At 41.7% G+C, this 12,954-nt stretch overlaps 1 protein-coding gene across 9 annotated transcripts in view; it reads left to right on the top strand.

Moving 5' to 3' along the window:
- The first annotated feature begins 352 nt into the window (after window positions 1-352).
- The window catches only part of LOC123506795 (survival motor neuron protein-like), a 105,680-nt gene continuing 93,078 nt past the window's right edge, over window positions 353-12,954 (top strand). For 2 of the 9 annotated variants that reach the window (XM_045259141.1, XM_045259138.1), the window contains exon 1: window positions 353-504. In XM_045259141.1, the coding sequence (XP_045115076.1) occupies window positions 469-504 (36 nt within the window). In that variant the 5' untranslated portion in view covers window positions 353-468. Of the gene's footprint in view, window positions 505-3,114; window positions 3,170-4,043; window positions 4,223-4,515; window positions 4,761-12,954 lie in introns of all 9 variants that reach the window. The other 7 variants (XM_045259136.1, XM_045259135.1, XM_045259140.1 and 4 more) reach the window with 7 other exon arrangements.

The raw sequence follows: 12,954 nt of genomic DNA, 5'->3' as shown, positions 1-12,954 counted from the left end.
AACCTTGCCTAATTTTTTTTTTTTTTTTTTTTTTTAATCCAGTCTGTTTCTATCTGTTTACATTCACTTCTCGCCAAGGCGCCAACTAGTCGATAGTTTCCAGTCGCTATATGTGACGTTTTCCGACTAGAAGGGGTCAGTCGATACTCTAGCGACTTACAAATTCAGTCGTAAATTGGCACGTGTGAACGTAGAAGCACTTTAGCTGAAAGAAAAGAATGAGAATAAAATATTGAGTAAAGAAAACAAAGATTATACAAAAAATATAGTTTTAATTGATTGATTGATTGATACATTTATTGTTGCATTAAAAAAGGAAATACAACAAAGGAAGAAGTCTTTGCCATAGGGAAATTGCCGAGTCCGAAGTTATCTTGGAAGCGTGTGTGTGTGGGTTTTGTGGCTAGCCCGGGTTCGGCGGGTTGGTGCGAATGGTGAGTGTCATCACTAACGGAGTGAACACTTAGCATGGCAGAAGACTTGGTGGTGTTTCAGGCAGGGAAGGTGAGTTTGTTATGTGTCCAGCTCTTTGTTTAGCTAAATTTGACGCCAGTCCTAAAATTTCACCTCAATGAATGGTTCTGCATGACAAGGAGACGCAACGTATTCCTGTTCGTGTATTTCCCCTTTCCTTGTTTCTATTAACTCATCCCTTTCACTCTTTTGTTGTTGTGTTTAGATTATCATTTATTCACAAATTCACATTTTCAAACCACCATCCATATCATGAATGAATACTGTAATTGCCTTTTTTTTGTCAAGTATTATCTAGTCTACATATGACAGAATTCGCCTCGTTTTATGTATTGTGTATTTCCTGATAAAAAGTCTGCCCTTTCATTTTACTTTTTACTCCACCAAGATGTCTTGAACAAGCTTTGTGTTGTGTGAGGAATCGTGAGAGTCTGATGGATGAAGAAAAATAATTAAAATATTGTTGTTCGAAAATTTCCTTATTAGGTTTAGGGAATATAGGAAATGTTGGTATACATATTTTGATGGCTACTTTTAGGAAAATATTTCCCTCCACCTAACCTCACTCCAGCAACGTCCATCAAGACCATTAGGACATTAACCTAACCTAGCCTAATGAGGAATTTCAAAAATTATATTGTTATGCCTTACTGGCATGAGCTACAGTTATAGGAGTTACTGATGTGTGGAGATTTGGCAGAGAGTTTGGCAGCTTTGTCTTTATGTCTATACATTACATCTTAAACATTGTTGTTGCTAAATATTCCACATAGGTAATGAATTTTTCCTATTGAGCACTGGCATTTTTGCTTCAACTCCCTCTACTGGCTAGTCATATTTGTGATATTGAGAATGCTTGGCATGTCTTTAAACAAATAAGAAATATAGCAACCAGAGCTAGGTGTTGCAGCACTGAATTGCAACTTTGTGATTGCTGCACCATGAATTTTTAAATCAAAAGTAGCACACATTTTGAAAAGTTGGATTAAGCAATGTTGCACCACTTATTTTGTGACTCTGAATTGAAATAAAGAGAACTTTTTTTAAGAAATTGCCACAGCTGGAGGAGATGAGCCATGAAGATATGGAGAAGGAGAATGACATGTAGATATTAGTCAGGGCTACAATTTAGCCAAAGAAAAATGATAAAATAATAAACATGTGTTTTTCTGTCTCATAAAAGCATATTTCATTTCTGTTATCATGCTAAAGTTTACTTTGCAATTGTGGTGCCCCCTGCTATAGTGAAGTAAGTGACACAAACAAACAATTGAGAAAACATCGTTTGAAAGTCCCACTCGTTACTGAGCCACATGTGCACTTACCTAACTACAGCACTATGTTGCTAATTAGGTAAAAGACCATACTTGGTGCTTGCCTCAAAGCAAATGCATTTCCAGTGGCCAGGAGGTGATGACTCATCATAATCACACACAGTGATTGGTCCCGCTACTTTTCTTGGGCACTTGCCTTGCTATAGCATGAATATCTTACTGTGTGGTGTGGGAGTGAAAAAATCTTGAGTTTTTGTTATATTCTAACTGTATGAACTTATGTTTTGGACTTTCAGAATATGTCAGGTATCTCATGAAAGAGCATGAATTGCCCTATCTGATGCAAGCAACAGGTAAATTTTGACATGGGTGTCACTTTAGCAAGGAGGCGCCTCAATGAAGCAGAGCTGCACCAGGAAAAAAAAATTGCAGTCACAAATCACACTGTGAGGACCAAAAATTGTTGCAAAGTTGCAGTCACACCAGATCAGGTGGCAAAGTCACAAAGTCAAAGTTGCAAGTGAAAAAGTTAGTTACCCCAAGCTCTGATAACCATCTACTGTAGAAAATCATTAATGATGGCCTCACAAATGGCAGCTCATGATTGGAGAGTTCAACTCAATAGATACCATAAAATCCTAATATGCTGCTGCCCATAAATCTGAGTTATGAACAAAAGAAAATTATTTCAAAGTGTACTTTTGACTAGTGCAGAGTTCGCTTGACATAGAAAATGTTTGACTTACCACTCAAGTGCTATTACAGCCATATTAGATCTGTCCTGATATATTTTTTCTTTTTTTACATTTATGGCAAGGTTGAAGAGCTTTTACATATATGAGAGTTTTGTGCTTGTATGTTACATGGATTCCTTTTCCAGATTATGTATTGTCTGTGTTGATAGCTGAGTCATATAGTGAAGACAGGGGTGGCATGTCAGGAGATATGGTGAGCCTAAGGGCCGTACTTTTAAAACCTCTGACTGTGGTGGCGAACGCCTGGTGAAGATTTGTCAGGGTGAGGGTGTCCTACTTTAAAAAGCCAAGGTGGGCGATGGCTACGCCTGGCGAACGAGAGCGTTGCTTAGCACTAACATCTTGAATTCCCGCTCTATGTAGCGCGTCGGCGACCGAAAAAGGGCGCAAAATACAAGTTTGTATACATCTTGCTGGCAGCATGGCTTCTACAAGCAACTCCTCTGCCTCATCTCGTGCCTCTCCTTTGTCCCTTTTTGATAAAGAGGCACTTGTGTAACTCATTAAAGAATACTTTGATGTCCTTAATGACAAGTCCCCCAAATTCTATGCTTCAAACAAGAAGGCTCAAGCATGGCAAGAAATATCAAGAAAGTTTTGTGACTCCACAGGTCACCAAAAAACTCCCTTGCAGTTACGCAAGATATGGGAGAACATCAAAGCTAGGTGAGTTACATTGATTTTGGAAGGTGCATGTCTAATGGATGCAAATGTAAACTCATTTTTATTGTCCTTTTCTAAAATAAACTAACCTAATCTAAGGCATCTAGCATACCCAAAACACCCATCACAGTGGGGCCCCTCGAGTGAGGTAGTGTCGTGAGTGTAGTCTAATGTAATATAGCTGGCCTAAACAAACTAATCAAAGCATCCTAAGAATGTTAGAAGAAGCACTTGTAAGCTGGACTGAGTGGACTGGTAACACTAGGGTAACTGAGGTGGAGCTAGATTTCATAGGATTGCTTCATATTGTTCTTGGTCCTACAGTACTATGACTAGGTACTTCTCATACTCATATTATGTGGTGCTACTATAGCGTGAGGGCTACCTCAATATAATCTAACTTAGCCTAACAGGTTAGGTTAGGTGAGGTAGACCTCATGCTAATGTAACACATTATTCTATATATTTTGAACCTGACATATGCATCTCAAACTGCTAGATAAAAATATTGCTGCTGTAGTGTGATTCAGGTTAGTTTTGTCAGGTTAGGTATATGTTAGATCTTTTTTATTTATTTTTTTGGTGTGTTTTGAATGAAATTGCTTTACAGATTTTATCAAGCAATCTTGACTTTTGAGGGAAGGTGTTAGGAGAAACAACTAGGTAGCTAATATGTTCAATTGTCACTTATATCAGCCAAAAAAATATATCCTGATCAAGAGTAGGATAGAATATGGTTTAAAATTTTACAGATTTTAGCAGCATTGACACAACTACTGGTTCATTTGAACATAATAAATTATAAGATTGCTTTTACATTATCAAGTTAAGTGTTGAAGACTTACTCAGATAATAACCATCATGAAAACCTTTCCAGGAGCAAGAATGATTACTCCCAGCACAAGGCTGAGAGGGTCAAGACAGGTGGTAAGTCACCAAAGCCTGTGGATCCTCTCTCACAAAGCATCCTTCCTTTGCTGGACAATGAATTGGACCCACTATGCAACACATTGGACAGTGATCATGGACACCACACAGTTGTTGTTGAAAATGAAGGTGAGTCACGATGAGGCAGTGAGGGGATGTTTTTTTTTTCTTTTTTTTTTAAACCTTGGTGCTGTTTTTGGTATAATAGCCATTGCCTTATACTTAAATTCCTGGTATGCCTAATGTAGTTGCTATCCCAAGTGAACTTAACCAAAGAACCATACCTATTTGACTAACCAAAATAAACATAAGCAGATAAGGTGCATAACATACCAGCACAACTAAAAAATTAGAGTATAAGTTAATTTCTTATTTATCTTCCTGTGGGTTAAGACTAAAAAGTATGTAATTTAATTTTTCAGCTGATGGGTCTGTGACACTTTCTCTCTCACAGCTGGAGGATCCCATCTAAGAGGAAATCTCTCCTCAGCAAGTGCCCTATGGTAGCCCAGCTGCCCCTGCTCAGCCAGTGCTCCACAATGGTCCTGGTGTCTCTCCTCAGCCAATGCTCCACAGCAGTCCTACTGCCACTGTGGAACAGCCAGTGACTCCAAGGCCAAGGAAGAGGCACTTGTTAAAGAAGAGGCTGGTACAAGATGCAAAGCAGGTAACTTTGAAGCTAGCTGAAGAAAGATATCAGCGAAACATGGCAGCTGATGAGCGTTTGTTTCAAGAACGGCTAGAACTGCTTCGCCATGAGAAACAGTTAATAACATCGTATTATGCAAAAAAGGAATTTCTCATACACCTAAAAATAAAACATGAAGTCACATGGCACAAAAAAGAAATGTCCTCTCTCTAACTATCTCAATATATATATATATATATATATATATATATATATATATATATATATATATATATATATATATATTATAATGTCTATAGCCAGTGCAAACAACATAGTAGTAGTGTGATAGTGATGTGATATTAAACACAATGCTCAGTGTTACTTTATTATTAACCCACAAATTAATCTGTTAGGGATGACCTGTTAGAGGGAAAGCAACAAAACAGATTGTTTGGAATACTGATTGATACATTTATTGGCTTCAAGTTGTACAATGACACACACACACACACACACACACACACACACACACACACACACACACACACACACACACACACACACACACACACACACACACACAACTGGGCACAGTTAATACAAAAGTTAACTTTTAAAAGACCTGAATACCATATAATGTAATGAAATTGCCCTATCTGATGCAAGCAACAGGTAAATTTTGACTTGGGTGTCACTTTAGCAATGGGGCGCTTCAATGAAGCGGAGCTGCATCGGGAAAAAAAAAGTTGCAGTCACAAATCACACAAGAAAACTATATGCAGAGAAAGGGGAGGGGGGATACAAGGTGTGTTGGGAGAAAGATACTAATATAAGCTGTCACAGTGGATGATGTACAGATACAGTAGCATGTTTGAAATCATGATGCAAATGAAAGTGGAATGAGTACTGTGAGCTACTGCAGTTATTCCTAACAGGAGAAACTATAGATTATATTCAATCTTTTTCTTTGTCCTGCATTTCTATTTTGTGCACTTTCATTAACTAGTTCCTCTTCCTCTTCATTGTTACTCTCATCATCAGCACCATCATCATCGTAACGATCATCTTCATCATGATTTTCCATACCATTCCTCTTTTTTACTTCAATGTTGTGCAAAACAGCTTCACTACAAATTATGGCCATTGTTGTGTCTAGGTTTGTCTGCATGGGTATGGAAAGGCAACGGAATCTTTGCTTGAGGACCCCAAATGCTCTTTCAATAGGGTTATGGGTTTTTGAATGAGCAAAATTATACCTATGTACCTTCTGCTGTGTGGGATGCCAAACTGGAGTCAACAAAAAGGAGGTTAACTGGTGTGCCAAGTCCCCCAGCAGATGGCCATCATAAACTCCTGCTTGCAGTTGTGCATATAAAGAACTATTTCTAAATATCCTGCTGTCATGCACTGAGCCTGGCCACCAACAAACTACATTATAAAAACTCAAGTCTGGCCCACACACTGCTTGTACATTTAGTGAAAAATAACCCTTTCTGCATCTATACAGTTCTGCTTGAGGACCACCTGGACTCTGAATAGGAATGTGTGTACAATCTATTGCCCCAATAACATCGGGGATCCCAGAAATAGCAGAAAAGTTGTCCTTTACAGTTTGCAGCTGATGCCTTTTAGGAAAGTTTACATGTTGCTGAAATAAAGCAGCAATGGCACGTACAGTGTGTGAGGCACATGAGCTTATAAACTGTTGTGATACATCAAAAGTATCCCCAGTTGTGAGGTGCAGGTCACCAGTTGCCAACCGTAAGGTGATGAGGAGTTAAAGGTGTGCTGGCACAAGACACCCTGCAGAATGGAAAGACATTCGTTAATGTTTGATGAATTAGTTACTTTGTGTATCAAACTAGTATTTTTCTTAACTATGGGAGAGGTGTTCTTACTTTATTAAAATGGTATTTTATACATGATAGTATATAAAAATTTTGTTGACAAAGGAATGCATATTTAATAATTTCATATGTGTATGTACCATATGTCATAATAAGTTATGGTATTTTACACTAACCTCTTGAATCATTTGCCTCTGGCATATGTAAATCAGCAAGCAAAGATCTTGAAGTTTCCTTGCCTATCCTGAACCTGTGTGTAAATTCTTCTTCAGTTAGGCTTGCAAGAAAGTCCAAACGGTCTTTCACAATTCGTCTGGGCAGTCTGATCTTTTCTTGTTCTGCATCATCTATCACTTCAAACACCAAATTCTCGCAGGTCATCCATAATCTGGAAAAAATATATATATATATATGATAGATATAAATGACACTTAACAGTAATTTCTGTTAAGATATGTACATATATTTTGTATATTTGACAAAAGCCTCCTCAACCTAGCTTAGCCTAATTGAACCACAGCAATGTAATATTGCAATCCAAACCAACATACATTGGCTCAACAAACCTAAATTTCACTCGAAACTGTAATGAAGAAGACCATTTGTTCACTCACTTTGGGGTTGTGATAACATGTCAAAATAATTATACATCATTATATTGCTGTTAAGTGAAGGGTGTGCTTTAAAATGACATCAAAGTTAAACAATAATTTTACTAATAAGGCAGGGCAGGGCAAGGCAGGGCATATTGGGTAACATCGTGACAAATTTCACTTTCAAGCACTTGAGCATGTAAGCCTTATTTTATTGCTATAATAAAAGAGTGAAAGCCTGGTTTACTATAACTGATATAATAAAAATAGTGAGGAAGGATGGTAGGCAACAGGTGTGATATTGACACACCTCACTTTACAGCACCTGGGCATATGAACCCTCTATGCAATAGCTCATAACAAATATTCAATCTTCAAAACATTGATGGTAACACTTGTTAAGAGAACAATGAACTCTAGAACCATGCTCTTTAAAAAGCTACGTAAATATACATTATCATAAATAGGCGTGTGATATTCAGAGCTGTTAAAAATAACAGTCATTTCTATATCGGGATATGCAAAAAACAATGCACAATTTGTTACTTGAAGGAAAAAAAGTTCGTCGATCGAGGGAAAGGGAGGCCTCTTGTTGACTTTCGTTCCCCAGCCTTTTCCAAGACGATTTCTACGTCAGGCACAGCCGTTTTACGCCGGGCGAAACCCATTTCTGCTTTTAATAGTACCAAATTGCGGAAAGCCAGGCGAAAATGAAAGACATGCCAGGCGAACTGTTTTAAAAGTACGGCCCTAAATGCTTTATTGAATAATTCTTTGAGACAGTAATATTATGAAGGGATAACCAAGCAAGTAAAATAGATTTTTTACATCTTTTACATATATATAATATATATATATATATATATATATATATATATATATATATATATATATATATATATATATAAATACACTCGACCCTCGAAACAACGAACAAATGTGTGCACGACCCTGTCCGTAGATTGCAAAAGTCCGTTCTTTGCAAAAGTACGTAAAAAACTATAAAATGTACGTAAAATACTGTGTAGTCATTAAGAAATCATTCAAGCAGTATTACAAAGCATTAAGTACAACAAATAACCTGAAATAGATGACATGAGCATGGTCAGTTTAATGAATATTAATAAACAATACAAAAAACGAAGTTCTCTCACTTTAATACAAACAGCAGGATTATTTACATATGTACAAGGACCTAGAACACTTGTTATTTTAGGTCATCCTCCTCAGCCCCACTCAACATCGACATTGGGTCATCGATGTCTGGGGAGGCAGGCTGGGGGCTGGCTGGGGCTGGGGCTGAAGACTGGCCAGAGGTGCCAGGTTGGGGGCTAGCTGGGGCTGGGCCAGAGGCAGAAGTTTGGCTGGGGGCTGACTGGGGGCAAACCGGGATGAAGAAGCTGCTTTCTTTTATCTGAGTTCCCTCACTGTACTGTTCTTTAATGATGATTTCCCTAACCATCCTCAGTGAGTTGTAGTGGCTGGTAATTTCAGGGTACTTGCTGTAGGTGGTGTAATCCAGGAGGACATCAATGTAGGTGTGCAGAGTTGACATTTTCATCTTCTTGACTGGCATCTCATCCTCTCCCTCGCTACTCCCAGGGTATTCTGTAGAGACAACTGAGGCTACAATATCCTCGTCAGTCAAAACTTTGTAGCCCTCCTCTGCTTTCTGCTCGTCCAGCCAGTCCCTAACGTCGTCCAAGGAAGGGCTTTAGCCACACCAGCATAGGAGAGATCAGCTGAGGTGGCGGCGGTCCAAATTACCCACGCTCCCACTGTTCGGTAGACGGGCAAGCTTCGGCCGACTGTCATATGGGTTCCTGCCATAACATACGATCAGTGCCCACCCATTCCACCCTTCCAGCATTGGAGGAAGGAAACTGGGCTGCCCAGGGTTCAGTGGCTCCATGGCATCCCAACATCCTCCTGTCAGTCGCTTGGATGATGATCCAGAACCCTTGCATCAGACTTGCGACCCTTGGCACGCCACCCATGAAGACTTATACCAAACATCTGAAGAGGAGGAACAACACACGGTGAGTGAGCCCTCAGACTTCTTAAAGCTGGGAAACTTTATCTATGACCAGTTTGGTGAGGCCAAAGGTGTTCGTGAGACACGACACGACCACGCACCTGGGCCGGGACAGGAAGACTTTGTGTTACTGCAAGAGAGAGACACCTTCATACCCTTTTGCTGGTCGTGCCCCTTGACGAATTCAGCCCGCCTCGTGGATCAGTGGGTTGCTGATTGCTTGCGCCATGGCAACACAGCCGCCCTACCTTATACACGCAGGCCAAAGAGAAAATGGTACGTGGTCAGTGATGATAACTCAAAGGGAAAGGGTGCTGTGGTTAACCCTTCCTCGCTCACTTCCTGCCCAGAAATGCGTCAGATATCTGCCCTAACATGTCTGCCACCGACTTACTCCACTTAGAGGAAGCAGTACATGACATAAGAGAATTGCAGAACTTCCAGTTCTGGATGTTTGGGGCAGTCTCAAGACTGGTTAAACTGGGAGATTCTGTACCTAAAAATTATACCTTGATGGCACAAGCAGTCTCTAGCATGCAACAGGCTATGCAGACTGCTTCGAAAGAGACCACTACAGTTTTGGCTAACCTGTTGACCTTCAGGAGACAAGCTGTGTTGAGGAATCTCCCCTCTTCATTCTCCATTTCGGATAAACGTATCCTCATGCAGTCACCAGTAGACTCGGCTTTCCTGTTTAAGGAGGACAAGGTGACCCAGGCTAGGAAGAATGCTGATGCCTTCTCTACCAAATCCTTTCACGAAGTTGCTGCTGCAGCACTTAAGAAGAGGCCTCAGCAGGTTGAGTCACCCCTGGTCAGACCTCCAGCGACTAAACTCTTTACGTCTGGGTACAGGCAACCACGAAGGCAGGCCTATCCTTTTATGAAGCCAGAACGTCCTGTCTTGTCTTCTCATCCACACAAGGACCGTAATTCTTTGGCCCAAGGCAAGAAGGGTTTTCGAAAGTAGGAGCCTCTTCCCTTGACCTCTCAGGTAGCGGCATGCCTTTCACAGAGTTGGGAAAAGTGGCAAGAGAAGGGAGCCGAACCATGGGTAGTGGATGTCCTCAGAGACAGTTACCACATCCCCTTTGTCAGTCAACCTCCACTTTCAAGGTTCCCAATACAATTTGGGAGTTATTCTCCCAACTCGGTGAAAGGCAAGGCTTTAGAACAGGAGATACAATCCATTATACAAAAAGGGGCGATAGAACAGGCAACCACTGGCCTAGGGTTCTACAGCAGAGTCTTCGTGGTGCCCAAACTTACAGGCGGGTTTTGCCCCATTATCAATCTCTCCACCCTCAAGCAGTACATCCGGAAAACCAGATTTCGGATGGAGACAAGTCCATCGGTGATGTCGGCCATCCGAAAGGAGGACTGGATGCTGTCAGTCGACCTGTGGGATGCCTATTTTCAGATTCCCATCCATCAGGGGAGCAGGAAGTACCTTCGATTCACCTGGTGGGGGCAAGTTTTTCAGTTCAGAACTCTCTGCTTTGGACTGTCGACTGCACCTCAGGTCTTCACGAGAGTGATGGCTCTGGTTTCAGCGGATTTACACCAACAAGGGATTCGTTTGATCCCCTACTTAGACGACTGGTTACTTCTCTCTGCCACTAGTCAGGGAGCAATGAGGTCAAGGGAGATGCTCCTAGATTTGTGGGACACTCTCAATATCTGGATAAATTGGGAGAAGTCAGATATCAAACCCAAACAGGTCATAACCTTTTTAGGAATGGACATCCATTCAACGATTTTGAAGGTTTTCCCAGCAAAAAGACCGATTCTCAATTTGCTGGAGTCTATATGAGGTTTCAAGACTCAGCCAAAACCTTCAGCACAAGCATGGCTAGTACTTCTTGGCCACCTATCGTCGCTATCCCACCTAGTTCCAGGAGGACGATGCAGGATGAGGAGCCTCCAGTTTCAGCTTGCCAATCACTGGGACAGGAGGGACAGCAGCTCCCATCAGGTACCTACGTCTCGGGAGGTTCTAGACAACCTTCAGTGGTGGTCAGACCCTGCAAACTTGCTTCAAGGTCAGTCACTGGAGGTGCGGAACCCGGAACTACTTCTGTTCACGGATGCTTCATTAGAAGGCTGGGGAGCATCTCTTCTGGACGACAAGGTCACCTCCCGAACAACAAGAGCACATAACTCTCCTGGAGCTGAGAGCGATATGTCTTGGGCTTCAGGCATTCGATGATGTATTGCAAGGACGAACGGTAGCAGTCCTGTCAGACAACACCACAGCTGTGTCGTACGTCAAGAAAGCAGGAGGGACACGGTCAGCCAAGCTCAACCACGAAACCCAACTGACTTTGCAGTGGGCAGAGGACAATGCAGTGACCCTTCTTACTCAGTTTGTGAGAGGGGAGAACAATGTGGTAGCGGACTGCCTCAGCAGGAGGAACCAGGTCATTTCCACAGAATGGATGCTGCATCAGCCGGTGTGCGACAACTGGGGTTGTCCGATGGTGGACCTGTTCGCTACACGTATGAATTACAGGTTAGCCAATTTCGTCTCACCATTTCCTGACCCGATGGCTATAGCAACGGATGCCTTTCTCTTTCCTTGGGAACACAAGGAACTGTATGCGTTTCCCCCTTTCCATGTCATCAGGAAGGTGATAAACAAGCTCTGCAGCTCAGAGGGAGTCAAGCTTACACTAGTGGCCCCGTTCTGGCCTCAGTGGGAATGGTTTACGGATCTAGTGGAACTCTCCATCGACACGCCAAGGAAGCTCCCCATCAGGAAGGACCTGCTACGTCAACCTCACTTCCACAGGTTTCACCACGATCTCCACGTGCTGCAGCTACAGTACCCTCCCGAGTTTAGCGCTTGCTTTCTTCTTAAGATATAGCGCCAAACTCGAGGATCGCTAAACTCGGGGTATTGAAAACAATGTAAAAACGCTTATTCATTCTGGCCCGGGACGAAGCTGATTTTTTTTCCTCCCCACTTTACTCCCTTATTTCAAAATACCGATAAATTGGTGGGTGTATTCTAGCTTGACATTGGCAATAATTTCTTGATTCAAGGGCTGTATAATAGAGGTTGTATTAGGGGGAAGGAACACGACTTCGCAGTTAGGATGACGGCCTTTCAGACACGTTGGATGCCTGAGTGTGTTGTCCAACAGCAGCATCAACTTGAAAGCCAGATTGTTGTTCTCGCAGTATTTCTTTCCTTCAGGTATGAAGTGATTATCGAACCAATCCAAGCAGGTGACAGCTGTCAAGTATCCTTTCTTGTTGCAGGTCCAGTGCACATTCAGATTTTTCATGTCCTTGTTACGATAAGGGTGAGGGCGGGCAGCGGTGTACAGAACAAGTGGCTTCATTTTACAGTCTCCAGTTGCATTGACTGTAAAAAGAACACTGAAGCATTGCTTACTTTCCTTGTGCCCTCTGGGCTTCCTTTCTTTGGCGATTATGGTTGATTTTGGTTGTTGTTTCCAGTGAAACCCAGTTTCATCGGCGTTGAATATTTGACGGAGATCGTAACCGCCGTCCTCAGCCATCTGTTTCAAGACACCAATGAAACTTTCCACCTCTTCTGTAGATGCGTCTGCTGCTTCACCCAGACATCGTGCCCTCTTGAACGAGTGTCTTTTTTTTTACCTTGAGAGCCAGCCATTACTAGCAAAGAAAGGTGGAGGATTGTCAATGTTTAACTTACGTGCCACTGCAGCATATATTTCTCTTGCCTTCTGTCTTACCTTACCAGAAGATATGCACACATTTCGGTAA

Source organism: Portunus trituberculatus, chromosome 20, assembly GCF_017591435.1.
Source record: "Portunus trituberculatus isolate SZX2019 chromosome 20, ASM1759143v1, whole genome shotgun sequence".
NCBI lineage: Eukaryota > Metazoa > Arthropoda > Malacostraca > Decapoda > Portunidae > Portunus > Portunus trituberculatus.
This window is presented reverse-complemented; position numbering and strand designations above follow the sequence as displayed.